This window comes from Hippoglossus hippoglossus, chromosome 15, assembly GCF_009819705.1.
Source record: "Hippoglossus hippoglossus isolate fHipHip1 chromosome 15, fHipHip1.pri, whole genome shotgun sequence".
NCBI lineage: Eukaryota > Metazoa > Chordata > Actinopteri > Pleuronectiformes > Pleuronectidae > Hippoglossus > Hippoglossus hippoglossus.
This window is the reverse complement of record NC_047165.1, coordinates 15,773,638-15,798,001: the sequence shown is the minus strand read 5'-3', so window position 1 is coordinate 15,798,001 and position 24,364 is coordinate 15,773,638. Positions and strand designations below refer to the sequence as shown.

At 42.6% G+C, this 24,364-nt stretch overlaps 1 protein-coding gene across 3 annotated transcripts in view; it reads left to right on the top strand.

Moving 5' to 3' along the window:
• The window catches only part of macrod2 (mono-ADP ribosylhydrolase 2), a 412,908-nt gene that overhangs the window by 384,972 nt on the left and 3,572 nt on the right, over positions 1–24,364 (top strand). The window contains exons 11-18 of one of the 3 annotated variants that reach the window (XM_034607896.1): positions 1,232–1,309; positions 6,620–6,658; positions 7,084–7,128; positions 7,347–7,391; positions 8,399–8,533; positions 9,938–10,003; positions 23,574–23,612; positions 24,130–24,216. In XM_034607896.1, the coding sequence (XP_034463787.1) occupies positions 1,232–1,309; positions 6,620–6,658; positions 7,084–7,128; positions 7,347–7,391; positions 8,399–8,533; positions 9,938–10,003; positions 23,574–23,612; positions 24,130–24,216 (534 nt within the window). The remainder of the gene's footprint in view (positions 1–1,231; positions 1,310–6,619; positions 6,659–7,083; positions 7,129–7,346; positions 7,392–8,398; positions 8,534–9,937; positions 10,004–23,573; positions 23,613–24,129; positions 24,217–24,364) is intronic. The other 2 variants (XM_034607897.1, XM_034607898.1) reach the window with 2 other exon arrangements.

Sequence of the window (24,364 nt, the reverse complement as noted above, 5' to 3'; positions counted from 1 at the left end):
CACTGCACCATCTTGGCACACAGCCTGAAACTCCCAGATACTGCTTATCGGGATAAACTATTGACATTTGTCTGTGCAGTGATGTCCTGAATAAGCAATGACGCAAACAGAAAGACTCATGGGAGTGTGTGCATCGGTTGACTAGCGGGAATAACTCATCCAAGGGAGTTTAGCAGCAGTTACTTTTTTTAACTTACAGGACAAAAGAAAATTCATTTTTCTGAAATGTTCTGCCTCGAGCAATTTCCTCCAAGGTTCAGTTGGTCTTAGGAAACACTTGGTGGCAAGTTTTTCTTTCCTTGTACGAGGAGATTCAGAGCAGGGGCTCTCCAGGTCTAACTGCTTCCATCGCAGACGTTACAGTACACATGCAACCAACTAAGCAGAGAATAATGTTAGTTTTACTGTCAGTCGAAGGAAGAGTTCAGATTACCATAGATGTAGAACCCAGGGTGCTATCAAAATGTTTTCCCTCCCAAAGTCACCCCTATGATTTGCCAATTACACGCATCTGTGTTTTCAATGAGATTCTATTTTAGGTGAACATAAAAGGGCTGTTTCATAAGTGCACTGTAAAATGTGATATTCCAGAGTGAAACAATGTGCGCGTAATGGCTCAATCATAAAGACTTGGCTGAGAGGAAGTGCATTAGAGAGTTTGTCCTATTGTTAGCGCCTGAGCGACTGTGTTGTTTTCTGTCGCTATTTCACACCGCATACAGTATAATAACACAGCACTAGACCATATCACGCCAACAGAAATAACCCCTGATAATTCCTAGCTCTGTTGCATCATCTTGCCAGCCGTGCCCTGGTCCAGTTTGGCCTTGTTTAATGGGCCTCTGCACCAGTGCCAAGGACTGGCCTTTATTCTGCTCCACCAGCCAGAGTTTGAAACAGCGCAGCCTGGAGCCTATTCAAAGGTTCAATTGACTGCCATTCTCACATGGAATAGTGCTTTTGTCCCAGACTGTGCTCTGGAGTTGGTCTCAAATCCTCATATTTGTCCGTTTTTTTTCTCACAGGAGTCTTTTTTTTCTTTCTCGGGCAGGTTTAAAATCCAACAACTAAATGCTCTGGTAGCATGGTCAGCAAAAGTTAGAATCATCACTGTTACGATGAGTTTGACTCCTCATGTGTTATGTAACAGTTGCATCCTGATGATGTTAGGGGGATAAAGATGTCACTGCTACGTCTCTAAACCACCGTTTATTTTTATGTTGATTCACAGATACCACACCGCCGTCTACAAAATCTGCAACCAAGGAGGAAAGTGAAGAGGGCAACAGAGGTATGTCTGCTACCGTGGGTGTGTGTGTGCATGTTTGTGTGTGTGTACATGTTTTTATTACCTCTTCAATCTCCTAATAAGGATAGCCGTGCATCCTGTGTGTGTGTGTGTCTGTCTGTTCGTGTGTGTGTTGTTTTTTGTTAATAATGACAGCTTGTTAGAACATACCATTACTGGCAGAGGAAACATTGATACGTGTGTACAGAAAATGTTGTTTAGTGTATGAATGAAGTGTGTTCTCGGTCAATAATCTCTTGCTCTCTGTTGCCAACCTTCTCTTTGGGGAAATGAATAGAAGATGAAGCTTGGTCTTTTTTAAAAAGAATGTTTTCTTAGAGGCAAACTTGTTTAAGAAGCCATTATCTGGCTACTCTGCAGTTTCAGCCCCTTTGGATGTGTAATATTGAAACAATTATAGGCTTCCCCGATACGATGGACCAAAGATAATTAGATTCTTACACTGGAGGGTGTTACTAGGCAATTAAAATCGTACACCATCCATTTGTCTTCAAGCCTTAAGGTTGCAGGGAATCTTTGAAGATAGCAGTCATGGTTGTTTTCTTTAGGGAAACGGTTCCTCCTGCTGATTGTATGAGGCTGGACTAGATAGCGCAGTCACTTCAAGGGCGTCAATACGTTCTGTGTTGTTAAACAAAGCGCCAGACGTCATTTCTCCCACCCTATTCAACATACCTTTCCATAATCCACAGCAGTAATTCAATATGATTCACAAATTCAATCACCAGCATTAGGAGGGCATAAGTATTTTGTAATAATCTTTATAAATCCTAATTTATCAGGCCTGGCAGCTTAATAGTAACTAATCCATTCACAAAAGGCCTTGGCACAGCTTTGTAGCATGGGAACACTCAGTCCTTGAGACAACCTCTCTCACAGGAAGAGAACAAAATTATTTTGTACTGCCTGCACTGTAAAGGTTAGGTCTGGTTCGATGTAGCACATAAGACGGATTAATCATATAAAACACTCTGATGTCAAGATAGCATGGAGCGGGGGATACTCAAGCTGCGAAAACAGACTGTCAGGGACGTTAGACAGACACGAGAAGATGCTCGAGAGTCTCACACCACATTTGTATACCTGTGTAAGATCCGCCTTTATTAAAAACACACCATATTTCACCGGCGTGTCTATAGAGTCAGCAAAGCAGGTCATCTATTCGGGATAGTCAATATGTGGAGCACTTTTTCAAATAAATTACACTCTGCAGCAGAGTTGGTGGAGTGGGTCTGTCAATATGCCTCAGAATGATCCATCACATCCATCACACTCCTCGGGGGATTCACTCTCCCCAGTGCACGGGTCAGGCATGAGGGGCTTTTAGCCACGACACTGATGAAGAGAAAACATTAAGGCTTTCTATTGTGCCATGATAAACACACTTAGTGGACTGGAGCTAATTATAGAGCTCCTCTGTCCTTCACATAACAACTGCTACCATTTACAGTTGTTTTGTCACCACTCGAGCGCGATGCTTCGTCAGCCTCTGTGGGCTGAAGGAGGAAAATAGCAAAAAGCACAAATTAGCACAAACGCCCGAGATTACATAACCTGTGATGCAACTCAGTTTTTGTCTTCTTTTGGAAATCAGACAACATCGAAACCCATCTCATGCTCATCTCTTTTTCATACTCATAATCATACTCATATTCATACTCATTCTCATTCTCATGTCAGGTAATGCTCATTGCCATGTCATACTAATACTCATCTCATACTAATCTCATTTTCATACTCATATTCACACTAATGTTTTTACTTTCTCCTCTCATACTCATCCTCATCCCATACTCATACTCATACTCACACTCATGTTTGTGTTGTTGTGTGCAATTTTAAAACGTTATACAAAGGGTTTTTTTAATAAATAATTCTATTCACTTGAAGACCAATGCAACTGGTTAACGAGGGAGCTATTCAGATTTTTAAAAAACATTTCAACTCTTCTTCAACAGAGGCCAAACCAAAATCCTCGCTCAACTACAAATAACCCTGAAGTGTGTTTGCAAAAAAAGGGTCACAGATTAACTGTGTGTGTGTGTGTGTGTGTGTGTGTGTGTGTGTGTGTGTGTGTGTGTGTGTGTGTGTGTGTGTGTGTGTGTGTGTGCGTGTGTGTGTGTGTGTGATGAGCTCTGCTGTGATGTAATCCTCATGAAACAGAAGCACAGCATGCAGATGCTGCGAGCCATAGAAAGAAAGAGAGACAGAGAGGGAGAGGGTGGGTGAGACACGGAGGTGAATGCTGGTGCAGAGGTCCAGGGCGGAGCGCAGCCTCTTTAGAGCACACCTGAGTTGGCAAGCAGCCGCGTACTGTCTATTATTTGGTATCAGATTGGTATTATTGAGATTAGTGGATGTCACAGGGCACAGTAAAATGTGAACATTGAGCCAGAAATCAATGCCTGGCTGGGTCTGTGTCTGGCATGCTGACGTTTTCTGGGAAAGACCCTTAGAGAGAGAGAGGGCGCGATAGTGAGAGATGATGGATATTTAGATTAATAACGCTACGTGTGGACAGACAGAGAGCTTCTCCATACCGGCCATCCTTCACAACGTGGCACCCTGTCAAGCATCACTCACAAACACACATGCACTTACATAGACACACTTCACATGCAAAAGGTCTTTGAGTGATAGCTGTTGGTTATCTCAGAGCCCGTTTTCCTTTACACATGTCTCGTTAATTTTTCATGTTCCCACTTTTTTTTCCTTATTTGTCATTTACTTCAGTTTGCTTTAATGGAAGAAGGAGGCGAGACAAAGCTGGGCAGGGAGTTAGAGTGTGTGTGTGTGTGTGTGTGTGTGTGTGTGTGTGTGTGTGTGTGTGTGTGTGTGTGTGTGTGTGTGTGTGTGTGTGTGTGTGTGTGTGTGTGTGTAAACTTGATCACATCTCTGTTCGTCCCTGAATATAAAATTCAGCTTTTTACGTCCTACAAAATATCATGTGTAGCTGATGTTTACTCAACGGTCATGCAAGTAGGACACACCAGGAAGGTTGTATATCAGCCTCTAAATTGTTTATGACCTTGTGATACTGTACCCCTGAATCCGATGCTGACATAAATAATTTAAGTGTGTTACATTTTATTCAACAAAACACCACAGCGCTTGCCATTCATTCCACTCAAGCGCAGCTCAAGTGCACATTGTGACCAAAAGGACGTGAAGTGTCCTTTTTTGTTTCTGTATTTCTGAGAGAGGAACTGAGTGGAGATTTGACACTGACAGTATCGAGGTGTGGACATTGGCTGGAGCCCCTCTGTGTGAAGAGTGTCAGACCCTGATTCATGGTGAAGACAGTTTAGTACAGGGAGTAGGATACTAGGTAGGAAAGCTGGGACAATGCTGCCCCCTGCTGTTTGGATCCCAAGTGACCGGCCTGGTGGAGATGCTGGCTGGGTCTTTACTTTGAGGAGAGACGCTCTTGTAATTGAACTTAACTTGAAGCCATTATAAATCTCATCTGCCTCACATAGAATCTTCTGTTGTCTGCTCTGTGCATATATGTGTGTGTTTACCCACCATCCGTCCCCTGGCATCCTTTATCACAAATTGAATACTGTTGGATTCAATAAGCAAAATACGAATGATCAAATAATAGGAAGGGAAATTGCATTCAGCCTTTTGTCGTATCTGATATATTGTTGTTTGGGATCACTTTAGACAGATACAACAGCCGCGCATAATTTTTAAACGCAGAAGAAAGGTTTTGGGTGACCTCATAGTCAGCGAAGCATCCATCTTAACCTGTTTTTCCCAATGAAGTATTCTTTTCAGCCCCCTGTCTGTGGCTCCATCTCAAAATGCCAGTCATGATTAATAGAAAGGATTGCCATCTACTGTGTGTCACCAGCATTCTGCGTGATGGACAGAGGCACTCGAGACAAACATGCAGCACTGGTACAACTGGCCTTTTTCCCATTTAATAGAGGCTGGCATTTTTATTGTTCTGAGTGCAGGGCAAAATTGCATAGATATGAAAAAATGGTTTCTCTCTGCAGCTTGTTAAAAAAGCAATTATGGAAGCTGCACAATAGCCATTGTAGAGCATGTTCTCTTATTGGTGTCATGGCTTTCATTTACTCAATTTGTCCCAAATGTCATTGGTTTGTGTGTGTGTGTGTGTGTGTGTGTGTGTGTGTGTGTGTGTGTGTGTGTGTGTGTGTGTGTGTGTGTGTGTGTGTGTGTGTGTGTGTGTGTGTGTGCATAAGAATGTGTGAGAGCGAGAACGGGGTGGAGGAGGGTGGGGGTAATAGATATGATGCAGGGATTACAGATGTCTCATTGTCACTGCTAAAATCAGTGTTTTGCGTGTGCATCACACATTTTGCTGTGGTGTTGTCAAGTGGGTAGATAGTTGTAGCTGCAGATGCTCACATGACTCTAAATGTAAGATTTAGTAGCAGGTACAATGTCTGTATGTAGAGTATGGTTATTCTTCATTGGTATCTGTAGACACCAATATACAAGTACATGGTTTATACTTAATTATGTATTATTATGTATAATAATAATATCCACATTTTGTCTTAAAAAGATGAAACATGATATTTCAGTATCATATTTCATATTATAATCGTGATACTTCTAAGATAAACTATATTTCTATACTTTAAACACAATTCAGTGTTGTAGTATGCCATGATGGTTACAATTTCTATTTCGCCAATGCTTTGATTTATGCTACGTTAACTTGCTAGCTCTCGAAACTACAATGGTGTACATGTTACACACTATAATGCTACCTTTAAACTGTATGCATGTTAGAATTCTTAGCATTTAGCTCAAAGCATCTCTGTGCCTATGACAGAGCTTCAATAGTACAACTATAGCTAATCTATATCCAATACTAAATAGAAACCCATAAATATATTATATTGATTACAGCATGTACTAAACATGATATATTGTAACAACATACTGCAGCAATAATGAGTTTATGAGCCTTAAACAACTGAAGCTTAAAGCTTACATGTAAATGACTGGCAAAACTAACAAATTAGCAGTGACATTTTAAACTAGGTTTTATCCAGATGTTATTAGGATTTGTCCGGATGTTATGATAACAACCTGTTAAATGAAATAACCCCTCTGTAAAAACACATTTGAAAGTGAGGCTACAGTAAAACAGGTTCTTCAAATCGCTGTATTCAAAACGTGTTTCCAGCTCTCACAAGACCAATCTTTTACCTATGAGCCGTTGTGATCATTAGTATGACTGGTAGCTTTGTTCCTCAGAATTAATGACTGGCATTATTCCCATGCATGCTTGCATTTGGCTGATGATTCCTTTTCCTCCCTTTTCAGGTATTGTGGAACCAGGTGATGAAGAAGAGGGTGACAATGGTAATGTGGCTCCACGGACCATTAACACATGTTCGGAGCCTCTCGGCTCTACCAGTGCTTCTTGATGTCATTTGTCATCAAAAAATTGAATTTTCTATTTGCTCTAGTTCAGTCTTTCCATCCTGTGTGCCACTACTCTAACAAAAAAAAGTTTTCTTATCACAGAAGCTTGGAAGAAAGAAATCCCTCAATTATGTATGGCTTTAGAAGTGACATTCTTTTTCCCTTCTTTTCTGCCACTTAATTTATGCATGTCTTTGTGGTTCCATTGCGCTCACACTGCACTACAAAGACAAAGCTACACAAAGAGATGGAATGAAAAGGCTGTTTGAGGTGATATCAAAAGCCAAGTCAATTCAACTCCAGGGTCTCGCACTAAACTCCAATGTTTTCCTCTCGTTTGAGTTCCTCCTCTGCTTTTCTAGATGCTGCAGGAAAAGAAGACGTAGAGATGGCGAGTCAAAATCCAGGTACAGTGCGATGCCACAATACTCTACACATACAGTAGCTCACTGAGAGGGACGGGGGTGCGGATTGATCTGACTCTCATCTCTAGAGGAGAAAGAAATAGTCCCAGCTGAGTGACATGTAGCTCACTGCTCTGGTTTTCACTTCAGCTCAGAGTTTGATTTAATGATGTAAACTCCAATGTTTTCCTCTCGTTTGAGTTCCTCCTCTGCTTTTCTAGATGATGCAGGAAAGGAAGACGTAGAGATGGCGAGTCAGAATCCAGGTACAGTACGCTCTGCGGCGTGGATGACACAATACTCTACACATAGCTCACTGAGAGGGACGGGGGTGCGCGTTAATCTGACTGTCATCTCTAGAGGAGAAAGAAGTAGTCCGGGCTGAGTGACATGTAGCTCACTGCTCTGGTTTTCACTTCAGCTTGTTGATGTACCCTGATCAGTCTGGTTAGCAGCAGAGGAATAACTCACATACAAAGCTCTAAATGCATCTGTATAACAGATCCGAAGACTATGGTGTGTTTTGTTGTGCAAGATTGTGTGTGTGTGTGTGTGTGTGTGTGTGTGTGTGTGTGTGTGTGTGTGTGTGTGTGTGTGTGTGTGTGTGTGTGTGTGTGTGTGTGTGTGTGTGTGTGTGTGTGTGTGTGTAAAGGGGCAACCATTACCTTTGAGCTATAACCATTTCTCTTTCTGTGAATATCCTCTCTACTGCTGGTGTATAAGATTCAGCATTTGCATACTGGCAGTGAGCAGCGCCTCGCCTCTCTTCTGTTTTTGTTTTAATCAAATCCCATCCCATTGACAAAGATTTGACAGATAGAGCCTCTCTGAACATGAATTTTATAGATATTCTGCGCGAGAGTTATAGCAAATGCAGCCCTGGGTTGCTATCCAAGACCTGAGATACATAATTACTTTCTCATGAGACACAAACAGCGATGTAGGACCTAGGAGGGGCAAAGATATACAGTTAAAAAACAACAACTGAAGGCTAATTCAGCCAAACGCGCCACAGAGACCACAGATGTAGAATATTTAATTATGTGGTCTTGGTTGTTTTGTAAAATCTAACCTTTGTGCACAGTCGTTTTACATCCTGCTTTGTACTTTCCCTAATCACTAATACTACACTATAATATGCTATATTATAGCGTACTATTGTCAGTGAAATACTTTTTGTTGTTAACATGTATCTGAGATAACTGTCAGCAATAATCACGAATTACATGTCGAGGTTTTACTTTTTCATATTTCACTGTGTGTATGCCTACAGATGAAGATTTAGGAAACGAGGAGGAAAATCAAGAGAAGACCACAGAGCAAATTGAAACCCAAGAGAAGGAGGTTGTGGACATTCACAGCAACAAAGCTGAAGACAAAGGCATCGAGAAAGAAAAAGGAGACAAAGGTATTCACAGGAGGAACAAGTGTTTTCAGGTTTCATCATAAACTTTGAAATACACAGTCACAGATATTAAAGCCAAAAGATTCAGTGTGTGATTCCCTTGTATTTTCTCACAGAATGTGCATGTGGGCGCAGAGGGAGACAGATAGAAGTTAGTGTGATGCATGAAACCATCATGGTTGACTTAATGATAGCATAAGAGTATAAAAATGTGCTTTACCAGCAGTCCTAAATTACATGGTTGGGAGATGGAACACTATAAATGCACAATAGGGGTGTTATATTGAGTTCAGGTTTGGACATGAAATGCAGAACACAGACCAGAGTGCACCAGGTGGTAGTTTGAGAGTGGTTTTACTGCAAACTTGTGGAGGATGGAATGATTGGGCAGGAGTTGGCTCGTCGGGAACACGGAGCGCCTGGTTCGGTTAAGCGGGACAGCCTGGAGAGCTGGGGGGTGGCAAAGCTGGAATATCGGGCAGACTGGAGCTGTGTCTCAATTCAGGGGCTGCATCCTTTCGGAGGACATGGTCTAACCAGCCAGCAAAGACCGCCTCCTTCGTGGGCCGCGTAGACTGTGAAGGCCGTACAGAAATGAGACAGTCGGGTCTACAGAGGCGTGATCGGCTTCACCAGCTCGTCCCGCCCTTATTGCTGTTTCCTAGCAACAGATTCTAACTTGGACACACCGAGAAACTTTTTATTGCCCCTTTGCCTTTTTAAACATGTGTAAAGCTTGATAGTGAAGCATTGGACATCTTGTTGCAATGAACCCTGGGAGCCTTCGTTTCTTACAGATGAAAGTACAAATTCGGAGGAGCCTTCGATAGGGTTAGCACGAAGCAAAACGATTACAAAGGAGCATACAGATGGAACCAGGAAGTGAGCTGTAGTTTTTGTACGATGTGGAGAAGATTGGAGGGACGAGTCGGGGCTTATATCCTGCAATTGATTGTAGGGCTGATAAGGTGACCACTAGCAGTTGTTCAGGTGGATTGGTAAGGGAAGCGGATAGACACGCCCCAGCACACACACACAAATACACATAAGGAATGGACCAGACCCCAATTGGGTGAGGGAGAATGAAATGAAAAATGAAAACACATGGAGAAAGGGGGAGGGCACAGCCTATTCCAGACAAAGGGTTTCCACACTTGAGTGTTATTTATTTTTTCCTGTCAGTGTTCGAGTCTTTGCAAATTTATATCTTAGCGCAGAATAGGCTGAACCAAGAGAGGAAGATTGTGTGCAGTTGTACAGATTGGACTTGTGTTCTATCGCCAGAGCCTCGCTGTCCACACACACACACACACACACACACACACACACACACACACATACTAAGGCACTGATGTCATGTTAAGTTGCAACAAGAATCACAGCTTTGCTTCCTTTGTTTTCTTGCAGAGGAAGAGCAACCTGCTGCAAAGATGGAAGACGGCGACACAGCCAAGTCCACTGTGGATATAGAAGGCAAGATCTGATTTGATTTGACTTGATTGAGAGTCTGACTGACTGGCTTTGTATCAGTGTGATTGTCTTGTCTTGTTTGGTGTATTTGTATCCTTGTGTATTGAATTACTGTGGTCAGATTTGTTTTTGTGCTCTGACGTTTGTCAAATTGTTTTTTCCCTGGAATCAGCTTCAGTGTGTACAGGGAGTCCTTGTGCATGTGGTCGAACACATCCTGGAAGCCATAACAGAGGTGGCATATGTTCCCCATAGGGTTGAGAGGGGAACTTTATGTTGTGTCTAGTTCTCTTTACCTGTCATGCTTGTACCTTTTAACCCAAATAGGCTATAGTGTAGCTATGTAGCTATTTCTCTCATATACAAATCTTTTACTGGTATATGGTCTGTATTTATATAGAGTCTTGATGACCACTCAAAGGGGTTCACGGTACAGTTTTGCCATTCACCCATTTACACACACATTCAGACAGTGCATATGTCCAGCACTTTCGCTATCACACATCACTCACTCGCTGTCGCCACAGCTGTCAAGGGGATCGAACCACCGACCCTTTGGTTAGTGGATGACCCGCTCTTCCTCCTGAGCCAAAGTCACCTAATGTGGGGTTACTCCTAAATGCATCTATTTTGCACAAGAACTTAACATAGTGCGTGGCTTGGATTATTATCTGTGCTTCAATAATTCTTTGTAAAGAATAAGAATTTACACATTATATGAATTTTGTATTGTCAACGAATAATTTATTTTTGCCTTTGAAGTCACTCTCCAATTTAACTTGACAAGGAAAGCGGCCATTTTGTTACAATCCATCCTCTGCCCTTGCTGAGTTGTGTTTTCATTGAATAGTCTGACATTATTCATCCCCTCTCCTCTGTGCGTCACCTGGTCGCTGGTTAAGGTTATTCTCTGGAGAGGTCAGGTGTTAAATTTGTAAACCTCAGCCTCTCCCGTCGCAGAAAAAACACACAAAGGTCTGAGTCTCTCTTTTTCCCCAGTTTCGTGTTCTCTTTGCCTGACATTCAATTAATTTAGGGTGAGAGTGAGAGTTCCAGATAGATCAATCTAAGATAGATCCCCTCCATCCTCCTGCGAAAAGCCACAGGAAGACGTCCCTTCCATCACTGGAAAGCTTCACACCAGCCTGTTGATTGTGTCTCGCCTGTGCCCGTCAGTGCCTGTCACTGTCTTGGGTTTACCACGGGCTGTGTGCTGTGTGGTGCCACTGTCAACCAGTAAACTGGTGTCATTCCAGAGCGCAGGCAGATTGCATTTTGTTTAGAGGAGCAGGGCCTGGGACAGAGCGCGCATCCAGACTGTCGCAGATATTGAATCTCGTGCAGGCCAACACAGCCCGGCTTAGACGTGCGTAACCAGTCATTCGCAGGACAAGACCAAATGATTCCAGAGCCAATACCCTTTTATTAAAAATAATAACTGTAATCAGGCTGCCTGCTCATGTGCCATAGAGGTTAAATCTGCTCCATTGAAAGGAGTAATAAAATGGCTCATAATGATGAGAGGAAGGAGTAATGAATCAAACAATCCGAGGACACACACACACACACATAGTCAGAGTGTTGGTGTATGTTTGTTTCTTCTGTGCTTTGGTGTTTTACTTGTTCTTGACGGTGTCGCAGAATAATTTTAAAGCGAGAGATGGTGATAAGAAAAGACGCTGAATCTGATTCCCCCCCAAAATAAATAATAATAAAACATTTTCTCAAAATCGTTCAAATTTAATTTACATTTTTTGGCAGAATTATATTTCCCTCTTTGTCAAGGCAACTTACCTCCGACATCATCCCTTTAGAAATGAGCTAATTGTTGTCAAGCTAACACAGGTCAAACAGAGGGATAAAGCTGATGCTGTGATCTGAGCGAGGTCCTTGTATCGTACAGTAAACCCTGTTAGATTCCTAATTTGTTATTTGATTAATTGATCAGCCGTGTATTCAGTTCCCTCCGAACAGTATTTACAGAACTGTCATAAACATCAAACCACCTGTGGTTGCTGATGCATTTGATTTCCAAATTACCAGCTCGGCCCCCTCTGGTCCTCTGAACACTGTCATAGCGCGAGGCTCCACTGATTAACCTCATAATCAACGAGCCCCACTGTACGTATTAGCCACCGCACACTGCTGGATGTGTCTCTGCAGTGTTTTAACGCATCATCCTTCGCATTTGCACGTTGACATCCGTGTGCTCCCAGTTGTCGGCAAAGTCTGTCGACACCCTGCTGTTCTCACATACCTCCATGTTGCACGTATATGGAAGTGTGTTTCACAGCCGAGCATCGTAATCCCACTTCAGTCACATGGAATAACACAAAGCTAAAGAAAGCGGCGTTCTGTTGTATTAATTTTCACTCTCATCATCATTATAACTTGTTACAGTAATAATGTATTCAGTCAACACACATTCCCCTATATTTGATGTATAATATATACATTACCCAGCTTTACCATCTGTTGTTTACACTGCAGGTATGCTCATATAAATATGCTTATGTTTAAGCTTTTACTCCTCTTGTTCTTTGTTTTACAACTGACTTTAATTTAATGAAAGATAAAACAGAAACCAGGAGCTATATGAACAATAATATAATATTGTGGGGATTTATTTGGTTCTCCAGGGTATCAGTGTGCAGAAGAGATATGTGTGGAGGTATAGGCAGAGGAAAGATTTTGTATTTTAAATCAGGCTGCGCCTCCACCATACAAATATATCTATGTATTAGATATCTCCCTGCACAGGCAATGAGATTCGCACTCTGATATGGGAAGTTATAAAGGCTCCTCGAATTGAAATAGGAATCCAAGCAGCCTTTATTTATGAATATTCATAACATGCTTTAAAATGGAAATGGAGGGGACAGTTTATTGTTAATGCATTTGAAATATCAGTCCACCAGCCTTGTTCTGGTAACTTGTGAGAATGGGCCCGCGCTTCAGTAAGCTCACGGAACACCCATAAATTAAAATGAGACTGTCTTTGCCTAAAGCTAGGAATAAATAAATCTGAGTTGTGAACAGAAATTGTTTTTCCTTCATGCAGCGTGATTCTCCTACAGGAGTCGATAGTTATTGTCTTGGTTCCAAAGGTAAGATTTAACGGCTGCACACGTTCAATGCCATTGAGCAAACAGCAGCTCTTCCTGCATTCCAATCAAACTGGGAGCGAGTTTTGACTGTTTGTCATGTCGTGCAGTGCACCCACACAAACCTGAGTCAGGCTTCTGATGTGCACGAGTGTTCTGTGATAGAACAGCGTGTTCTGTGATAGATCTTATTCCACTGCCTCTCGGCTTAGTATGTTTCTATTATCCACACAGCCTTCTTTTATAATGTGTCCTAAACACAGTCCTGCTTCTCTAATTCTGCTCCTGTAAGCCTGAATATAAAGTACGGAGCACCTTCAATTTAGGGCGTCTGACTCTTCAATGCATCAGAGTTCCTTCTATTTCTCAGTCTTTGATAAAGCTGACCTCTGCTAGAGGCTGACTGTGGGATGAAAGCAGCTCCTTGACTATAGGGAAAGGGCGCTACAGAGATACTTTAGAGGGGTGGCCTCTACCTGAGCGTGGCTGGGTGCAGAGCAGCGGACGAGTAGGACTGTAATAGCATACTAAAGCCAGGCAGGAGGGACCCTGCAGGGGAGAGGGAGAGAGAGCGGATGGAGAGACAGACAGACAGACCCAGCAGGCCATCACAACAATCTCAGTCTCAGCACAGCAGAGCGACAAGCCACCATTACATCAGCCCAGAGGCAACCGGAGCCGACGTCCTCACTGCTCAGGTTTCCCCTGTTTTCTTTCCTCTCTTTAGACCTGTGGTGAAAAAAACATCACAGCAACTCAAGTAAACTCCACTTCACCCTCATTATCCATGAGTTTTCACTTGTTTATGGGATTGTCTTAAATTTCACGACTTTCTATCCCCAAATGTTTTATTTACCCTGGTGGGAAAAGTATTGTTGGCTCCAACTGCTTTATTTAGGACTGTGACTCTGCCACAGCCGCTCACAGCTCAGCGTATGTGAGGCCCTAAGCAGAAAGCCCAACTGCATCCACAAGTGCCATATGGTTCAGAAAATACCCACATGCACATCATGTATCGGTTTCTCCCGTTTTAAAATCCACAAACATAAAAAAAAAATACGTTAAAGTGAAGGCCCGACGAATCCCTCTCTAACAACTGTCATCAGAGTTGTTTTTATTCTCTTGTTTGCAAGTGTTATTTAAGGGATTGTATTGATTTCTATGTATTTTAATGCCCCAGTGGTACAGCTGGAGTACATCAGACAAACAGCGCTACAAATGGCTCCTGTGAAATTCAGCAGAATTGCCATTGGCAATGTGAAGGTCCACAAAAAAACAGTGCTTTGTAGAAGCATCGAGTACAGAGTGAAATCACGTATTATCCATTGCAAATCAAAAGATTTTTGTCTTCCTCTTTTAAGCAGCTGAATAATTTATCCCAGAATTCATTGGTATATTCCTCGCAGAATTTGTTGTTGAAGTGCGCTTTGCATTTATATTCTTTCATTTGTGATAGCGAGGATTTGAAGCTTTGTTTAATTGGCTGTTTTGTGCCCTTTTGTCTTGGTCTTTTGTGAACTATGGAATAATGGCGATGTAAATCTCAGTCTGGAGAGCAATGCGCTCTTTCCCGTTGCTGTGAGTTGTCAGAACACAATTAACTTTTGGAATAACATTGTATACTGTAGCAGTGAGTGGCTCCTCGGGGAGAAAGCTGCCACTGGCTGAAGACATTAGGCCATGCTTGTGTTTTATAGCTTTTTACACTGACTATAGTCCAGGAACAGCAGCTCCTCTAATCACAGCCCTGCTGAGGCATTGTGTGTGAGTGAATGCCATGAGGAGACGTCCAGCAGTCTTATTTGTATTAAAAGGTTCAGTTTGTGGAATATAGTTACATCTAGAGGTGAAGTTGCATATTGCAGCTGAATACCCCTCACCTCACCCTCCAGTTCCAAACATGAAAGAGAACCTGTGGTAGCCTTCAGTTGTCATTAAAACTCAAAAGGTGTTTAGTTTGTCCAGTTTGGACTACTGTAAAAAACATGGTGGCCTCTGTAGAGAGCATCTGCGATGTAAATATAAATTATTTAAATATAAAGGTTCCATTCTAGGCTAAAGAAAACAACAATTTGTACAATTTAGATGATCACACACCAGTGAAAACATCACTACGATTATTTTGTGTTCAGTTTCTGCCAATAGATCCCTTTCACTTAAATCTTACACACTGGACCTTTAATGCAGCTTTTATCATGGAATTCCTTCTGGCTTTGCTCCTCATTCTTATTCCGAGCTTGACTCATTGTTTTGACTTGCTTAGTTAATTTTAGGTCACTGGATAACAAGTCGAGTCTGTTTCCTGGCGTTTTTTAATATGAAAAAGTTTCACTTTTTAAAATAATATTATTTTCAGTCTGATGATCTCTTGAGTGAATTTCATTCTTTGCCATCGTTCCTCAGCACGACGGCAACCTCCATCATTTCATGATGTCTTCCTTCTGATGAGAAACCCAGGATCATTTAGCTGGAGATGGAGAATCGACAGACAGTGTGCACAATGTCCATTATGTTGGTCACCTCTGGCCCAGCAGCCGGCTTCAAAGAGGGGGCCTCATCTAACAGGCTATAAGGGGACACACTTTTTCCGTCCTTCTTTGAAGTTCCTCTTTTGATCAGCTCTCTCATGCTGTCCCCACCCCTCTGTTTGATTCACAAAAACACCAAATGAATGAGGGTTCGTCAGCCAGCAGAGTTGCGTAGAACAACTGCGTGTTTGAAAAGTCTCGAACATATTGTAGAGATCGGTGAGCCGGTCGCTCTATTGGACAGCATGTTGCAAAGGCTCATGGGACTGTTAAGAGTTCTGTTGAAATAAAGCTGTTTTGTGTTAATGTTCTGACTTGGTTCATGTGCAGTATTATTATGTTTTTGTGTTTGGTTGGGATAGTTTTAAGTTAGTTAAGTTTATTGGGAAATGCAACCACCACGACTGTGAGGTGTGATGGGGTCCAGTCACTGTTCATGTGGAAAATGATTGTGTATAAGTTTATTAAACTTGCTTGCTTGCAAGTGTGATATGTTTGAGATACAAGTCAAGTGTTAAGAGAAAAGTCTCTTCTCCAAGTCTTTTATTCCCACACACGCTCGCTACAATATTTTAGGCTCCATCATGCGCACACATCCACACACTCACACACATTCTTTAAGAACACACAGATACAAGGCACTGTTGGAGTGATGAGTGATCTCTGCATGACTTGTCTGTCTCCTGGAGGCAGCGAGGACGACTTGATGGTAGCGGCACTTCACTCAGAAACAGAAGACGAGATACTGACAACAACAGTCTTTGAGACGATGACATGACAACTGGGACTTTACGACTTTAACCCTTCCGACTGCAAATGTATTCTGCACTTAACTCCCTGGTATTGTTCAGTCCCTTCTCTTATCTCTGCAGGTTCACTCAGAATCCACAGAGGGTACGGTGCTATAATAACAACAGAAATGGATCGGTCACTTGAGTTCATGTTTGCGTTTGTTAGTTTGCAGGATTAAAATAATAAAAACTACTCAACCCATTTCCATGAAATGTTGTGGAGGAGTGGATGATGACCCAAGGAAGAACTCGTTCAATTTTAGGATGGATCCAGGAATATTTTTCGCTTTGTTAAACATTGCGAGATGTGTTTTTCAATAATTTCCTGGATTTCTTGAGAATAATTCATGGATCTTGATAAAAAATTCATGGGTCTGGATTTTAAAAAAGGCATGTTTGGGGGGCTGATAATTATCAGTTTGGTGCAGATCCCAATAAAAATCAGGCTCTTTTGAAATGAAATGTGTTTTCATAAGGAGACTGTTTGGCCGTTTCTTATGTTTATGGATTGTCCGTTTGCACATACTTATGTTTGCATGTAGGAAACATCCCGTTCTACAAGATATCTCTGGAACACCTTGAGGGAACATTTTTTAGAACTCAAGGATGAACGGATTTGGTTTTCATAGCCAAAGGTCATGTTTTTTGGCTTAACTCAATAATTTATGCATTATCCTATTCATAATTGAAGAAATCGTTTTGCTACATGTTTCACATTAGTTGAGTGAGTCATGGAAGTAAATTTCAACTCGACTGGTTGGCAGTTGCGTACAAACAGGAGACTGTAATTCCAGTTTTAAATGACAATTACCTTATAGTTCCAGCTTGATGTTTTGTTGACTGATTACATTCATTGTTATTGGTGGCACAGTGGTGCAGTAGTAAGCACTGGCGCAAGTTCGAGTCCTGTGTTTGCATGTTCTCCCCTTTACTGCGGCTTCTTCCCCCCCCTCCCAAGACATGCAGACTGGGGTCAGGTTAACTGAAGACTCATATTGATCGTAGGTGTGAAGGTTAAAGTAAACATTTGTTTGTCTCTGTATGTTGTGGTATTTGCTCAGCGCCTTCTGTGACCTTCAAAATATAAGCAGTATAGATAATTGATGGTTGGATGATTAGTTATACGTCTAACAATATGATACAATCCAGACTATTATGTCATGATTTGTCTATGCTGTGATTAGAAAGTAAGACATCAGAACAAGTCATCAGAGAAAACCCTGCATTGGACAAAACACAGCAAAAAATCTGCAATCAGTCAGGATCGCAGTATCTGATACAACTGCTTCATTCCGTGCAGTTACAGTATGTCTCCATTAGTCCTATAGCCATGCTGCTGACACACACACAAAAAGCTTCTACTGAATTCCACCAATCAAGCTGCTCCCCCCCTGACCTTTAGATTATAGACAGCTACTCTGCCCGGGCTCCTGGTTTTCACTGCAGTCTAGACGAGCCCTGTGATTGTATTGACTGGTCTGATCCACGATCTCCTGCTGAAAACCTTAAGCTGCCTAAAAGAGGCATCACTTCAACTGTTGATCAGTCCGCTGGCCCGAGCCGTGTCCTCGGTGGCTCGCAAACATCCAGGCCTCTGCTTCCACGTCTCCCTCAGCTCTGGCCTTTCCCATTTTAATGCACTGTGAGGGTTTGGCACATCGCTTTGTGTCAGACCCGCCAGTCCCCCGCATGTCTGTCGGTCCGTCTGTCTGGGCCTTGATATAGTAAATCACAATAGGTAATGAGGAAGCGAGGTACTGAGGGAGCGTCTAAAGATTATGTAAAGTAATTCAGCGAGTGACGAGAGAGGAGCAGGCCATCACTGACAGCTGATTTAGCAGGTATGTAGGTCACACAGGGGGAGGCCTCTTTTGCATTTTCTCCCTTCCATGTCTATTTTTATGTTGGCTCCTTCTCTCACTTCTTAACTTAATCAGTTATTCATTTACTTCTTTCATCTCCATGTATCTCAGTGTTCCTGCTCTTTTCTTATCTTCTGACAGACCACTGTGACTGTCCCACGCTACCTAGACAAAGTAGGCTAATAAAAAAAGACGAAAAGGAGAGATCACGAGTGAGAGACGTTGTCAGTGGAGACAGCGCATTTTACTTGTTTTTCCTGGAACCCTGTGTCTTTTCAAAGGTTTGCAAGCGGTCATTTTCCCTTCATATGTTGTCACCTGTGCCCTCTCTTTTCTCTTGCCATCTCTGTCTGCCTTCTTATCATCTTCACTTTCTGGGAGCTGTCGCTTAACCCCAAAGCAGATGGTGTCCTGTTCTCTTTTCAGTCGTTCGGAGTACTTTGTGTTTTTTTTTCGTCTCGTCAAGCGTGGCCCAGGCCCGTGTAATGAGCTTGGGCCTTTTCAGTCTGTTTAGAAGACCCTGACCCAACTCTGAGCCGCCCCTCCACATCCGCCGCTGCAAGGTTACCCAGACCCCGCAGGGGAGCACAATGCTACTTAGTGTCCACAACCCCTCGGCCCTTTTTTTTAGGAAGAAGAAAGGCGGAATATTAATGAAGACTCTTGGCTTTTCAGGAGGATAGCACTAGAGAGGGGCGGTCATAGTGTTTGCTGAGCAGGCTTGTTTTCGTCTCCCTAACCCACGGGTCACAGCTCAGTGCTCGGTAATTGGCTCAGATTGTCAGACAGTGTTCCATCTCATTGCAAAGAAAACTCCGACTATCAAAGACTGAACCCCCTTTCTCACAAAATCCTTTTTTCCCCCCATGTTTTTTAGAGTGGCAGCTCATGCAGTTAAACTATTTCCACAAGCCTGCTCTATAAAGCCAACATTAACATATGAAAATGGGCTGCTTTCCACATTTACCAGCTCATTAGTTCTTTTGGTCGGGCACTTGTTGAGGTCTACACGCTCTTGTTTTGCCTGAGCAGGGAGATGTGTGTAATTATCTTTGCAGTAGGCATATCAGGCTCAAAGCTATTAGTCCATGCAAAGTTCAATGAGGGGCTGTTTGATACTTGTTTAATATACATGGCCCAACGCGGACCAGGCTCAAGTCCCTCATAGGCCACCCAGTTTGTACTCTGCTAAAATTAATTCTGCTCCCATCTTCTGAAAGGAAATGGAGCTTGTCAGTGTTCTGATGCTGACCTTGACATTTTCCTAACTTGTTTTCTCAAGATGAAGTGCTATTGAGCGAGTACTGGCTCTGCCTGCTTCATAGAGACCTTTCATAGAAACTAACAGACCTCGGTCAGATCTTTGATCAACTCTAGCAAAATAGAAAAACTTTTAATAGATGCAGTCAGTAAAGGTTTTTCAGTTGTGATGGATTTCATTCAGGCCTACTTACTAGTATTAGTTGGCCTGTGTACCTGTTGTGAATTCAAACAGGGTTTTCAGTGGTTTCAGCAGCTGGACAGAGTCTCTGATAGGCCACGTCCATTGTTTGAGTGGGAACATCTGGAAACCTGTGTGAGATCAAAGCTCCAGGACCTGCTCACACACAGCGGAGCAGCTCGCCACGCTGCGGTTTGGGGATCAAATGAACTGTAGAAATTCTCCCAGGGAGCTTGACACTGTGGGGCCAGATACTTCCCCACCTCCACGCGTCCATCGATTTGTATTCTTCCACTTGCTGAAGAGAAAGAGGAGTTGAATAAAAGACAGGGAGATGTCCTGTGGCCGAGGGACAAAAGGAACCTCCTGTCCTGCTTAATGGCTCTCTGTCTGGAACATTAAGCAGCGCCGGTTCCCATGCTGCCATGTGGATGACCCACAGGGACTAGCTCCCCCGTGGGCTGACTGAGATAAAATGACAGGAACATTAAAAGTGGTGCAGAAGCAGAACTGCTGCCCATCGTCACAAACACTGTTCAAGAATTATGGCAAAAAAATTGGGGGGGGGAGCTACAGCAAATGTCTATTTCTTTTTATCTATTTGATGTTTCGAATCTGAAATTGTCATTGTTGCTCAACACCTTTCTATTAAGGCTGAATATTGTGCTGCAGTACACTAATGCTGACCAACACAACGCTAACTACCCCTTGTCTAATAAATGAATGGAGGGTCGGGGGGGGGGGGGTAATTTTCTGCTTGTCTGCATACAAGGGTGACTTATGCCCAACTCTCTTCCTTCCTCTCTTCTCTCTTATGTGTGTAAACGTGAGTGCACATTCTCTCATCCTCCCCAACGATAGGTTATCTCTCTGCAATGCTTTCACTGCAGACGAGATGGGGAAAGATAAAGAATGAGAAGGTTTGACAATGTTTCTGATCTCTGGGTGGCCTCTTCTTCATTTGTAAATGAATTTGGCATGAAACCTTCACTGAAATTTTTTTAATTAAAAGTTGACCAAACAGATTGAAACCCTCACATCCAGTCACCTTTGCTGATGTTCATAGATAAATGCTTAGAAGTTACAGTTTCATACATAACCAATCGACCTTGTGGATGTTTTTAGTGTAAACCAGTTTATTCCCTCTTTCTCTATAACCCAAGTTGTACACAAATTCTCTTACCATGCCTAATAGTAAATTACATACCAAAATAGAGGGTGGTAGACACTGTTAAGGACCCCTCAGGGTCTTGGGTCCCGGCTTTAAGAACCACTGGTGTAAGCTGTCTAGTTTCCTGCTGAGGGAGTCAGTTCCTGCCACTGTTTTTCTCCTCTTTTCCTTATCAGCTCTCTGTGGACTCTTTCTCTCCTTCACCAGAACCTTGAGAGAGGCTGTTTTTCTCTCTGCCCCGTCTTGTTTATGTGTTTGCCGACGGCACACTCACATCCCCCCCCTAAATGATAGCCCCTCTACTGTCAGCACACAGGAGTCAAATTAGCGAGCGAGACAGACAAATGTTGCTGCGCCCTCCGAGCTTCAGACCTGGCAAGGGAGTGTCTGGGGCGGCAATCAGTTGAAATTCTGAGCTTTTGGCTTGTTTTTGATCAGTGAGATGTAGTGGAGGAAGAGGATGCTACTCCGGGACTGGGGGTTTTTTCTACCTGAGAGGAGAGAAGAAAGGAGCAACTGGAAGCAGTCCAGTGCTTCAATGAGCTCCTGCTGCTATGCTAGCTCAATAAAAAGGCAGACACGATAAAGGCTCAGTTTCGACACGAGTCGCTAACATCAGGCACATTTCCCAAGTCCTGCCATCAGCCTCAATATCCATAATGTAATTATGTGGAAAAGTGTTAATGCATGGCATATCATTTCAGGGCTATGAATAATTTATTGTATCGCTATTGAAAACATACGCCTGCCTCTTGCTCATGTGTGGTGCAATCTGTGTCTATGTGTTTCCTGACAATTTATTCCATTACAGTCGGCAACTGAATAAGGTGGTAAATCTGTTTCTTGTAATTAATTTATACTAAAGCATGAGACATTAAAGGATAATGCAAGATTATTACAACTTGGTTAATATGCTCATGGTTTTCACCATTTCTATTGGTTATGGTAACAGGCTGGTCAAAGTGGTTTCTGAGTTCACATCACAACAGCAGGGAAAGAAACACAAGACGTGGTATAAATCATATTATTGAGGGGGCTTTCTCCCCTACACTTGTTTGGTGTGGACCCTCAGCCCAAACCAAAATAAAAGGTGTGAAAGGTTCCGCAGACCAAAGTCTGGGCCAACGGAACAAAATTAGATCTGACCAAATAAGGTGGTCTTGGTCTGGATCAAACTGAACCGTAGTGTAGTTCATTTGCAGTGTGAAAACATTAGTGATGTTAATTTGGCCCAATTGAACAAGTGACAAACTCTGCGCCTGCAGTTGGTGATGCTGGTAGTAAAACCATGATGATGACAATGAAATCAGCAAAATGAACCGGTTCAGTCATTTTGAATGGAAAGACTACGAACCACCAAATTGACAAGATGCAGACATCAGATTCACGCCTGTCTACACATCAATCAATGTCAAGTACACGGTAGACACAGCCGTAAGTCACACAAAATTCTTAAATGTGTTCCCTATATTGCAATGTGAAATCAAATCTAACCAGATCAAATGTAAACACTGTAGCAAAGACCTGAATCTTGGTCTAAACCTTCAGCTGTGAAAACCCCTTTAAACTGATATTGTTTTCAGTTGTTGAGAATTATTCCTTTTCTTGCCCCACTGGACTTCCTTGGGGATGTGACCTTGTTCCTAGATCTCAGCAGTGAGCTTACTGATTATTACTGATTTCAATTTTTTATAGAAATCAACTATCAGATCAGATACAAGTTGTGAATAACCAGAATGATCCTTTAAATAGTTTTCGCATTCATAAATAATGTATTTTCAACCCCTGGACAGTTCCACGCCTCAGATACAAAGTGAAAAAAACAAGAAATGAGGGTGAGATTGTTGTTGCTTCATCCTTCCTGCTTCGCAACAGTTCGTGAGTCCCAGCGGTGTCTCAGGGAGGAGAAATCTCCGTCCAAAATGTTGCAACAGATTAAATCAGTTTCATGTTGAAGCAGCAGTGAAATATCCAGTGTGTTCTCCATTGGTGGCTGCAGCCTACAGGCCAGTGAAGGAGTCAAGATGTAATGTCCAATCCATCTACTAGCTTCAAGAAATGTCTCCGACCTGACGTGTGTATCCAAACCTGCTGTAAGTACCAGGGGTCCTGCCTTTCAATAATAGATTGAATGACTTTGACCGCAGACGTGTTGATGTAAATATTCCACACTCGCCTAAGCAGTTGTATTTGTTTACATCACTGCCGGACTGCCTGGGGAGAGGCGGGTTATTTTTATGATGTGCTTTGTTTGGATGATTGTTTGTTGTGAAGGGTGAAGCACGGGGCTTTTCTCAGCGAGTGACGAAGAAAGAGTTGTGTGAGCGCTCGGTGGCGAGGGGTGTCAGGCTGCCTTACAGGCAGGAGTTGCTAATTAATTTTGCATGAATCTTTCCCTTCTTGCATTTGTTTAGTTTCTTCCTCCTTTTTTTAAGTGGAGCTCTTTAGGAAGGCGCTGAATTTTCGAGGCACGGGAGACGGGATGTAAATGTGAGGCCAATGAGAATGAAGTTGCTTAAATTCTTGGACTGGTTTGGGGATGATACTTTTTATGAGCAAACAAAGCTGAATCCTTTTTGCAGAAATGATCACTTAAACTAATAAGTAAGCCTTATCCGCTTCTTTGCACATAAGAGTAGAGTAACATGTCCTATCTCCATGTGCTCCACATTACAGATGGCCCTGAGATCAATGACACTGGCACCAGCAACGGAGGTGAGTAAAGAGCACGTTCTTGCGCGTGAACTCGCCACTGGTGCCCCCCTCCTCCCCCCATCCTTTCCTCCATTTCTTGCTTCATGCTCCTGCTACTCACCGGGGGATATTTCATCAACACACCTGCCCACGTTCATGAAATATCACAGTACTTGCTAACACTTCTAATTATGTGTTGAATGCATTTAAACTTTGGTGGTTTCAGCTCCAGTAATCAGAGCTGTAGAGCAGATTCTTACTGGGGGTTTTAAAGAAACACTATTCTTAGACATTCAGATGTTCACAGCCAGTTCACTCCTCATGTCAGAAAGTTCTTGTTAACTGCATTATATTTATAAACCCACTCAGCCTCTCTCTCTAAGGGCTATATTCAGTTTCTCAGGCTTGGCAGGACACAGAGATTGTTTAGGCAAATTGATGCTTTTCTGCACAGGATAACAGAACAGATTGCTTGATTATCGTTGCCCCTCTTCATATTTCCCCCTCTTTCCTTCTCTATTCTTCTCTCTCTTCTCACCCTCCACTTGTCTAGAGGGGATGAAAGATCCCGTTGAGAGCTCAGAAGAACCCGATTCAATTCCAACTGACAGCAATCAGTCCAAAGGTAAGGGCATGGAGAAGGCACTCATGCCGTGCACTCATCCCACACTCATCCCTATTTATAAGCAGATTCTTATTAGTAGTCACAGCTGCTGATTTAAAATTCATTCCAACCGGAGAATCCTCAGCGCTGTGCAGCCGACTGTTACCCA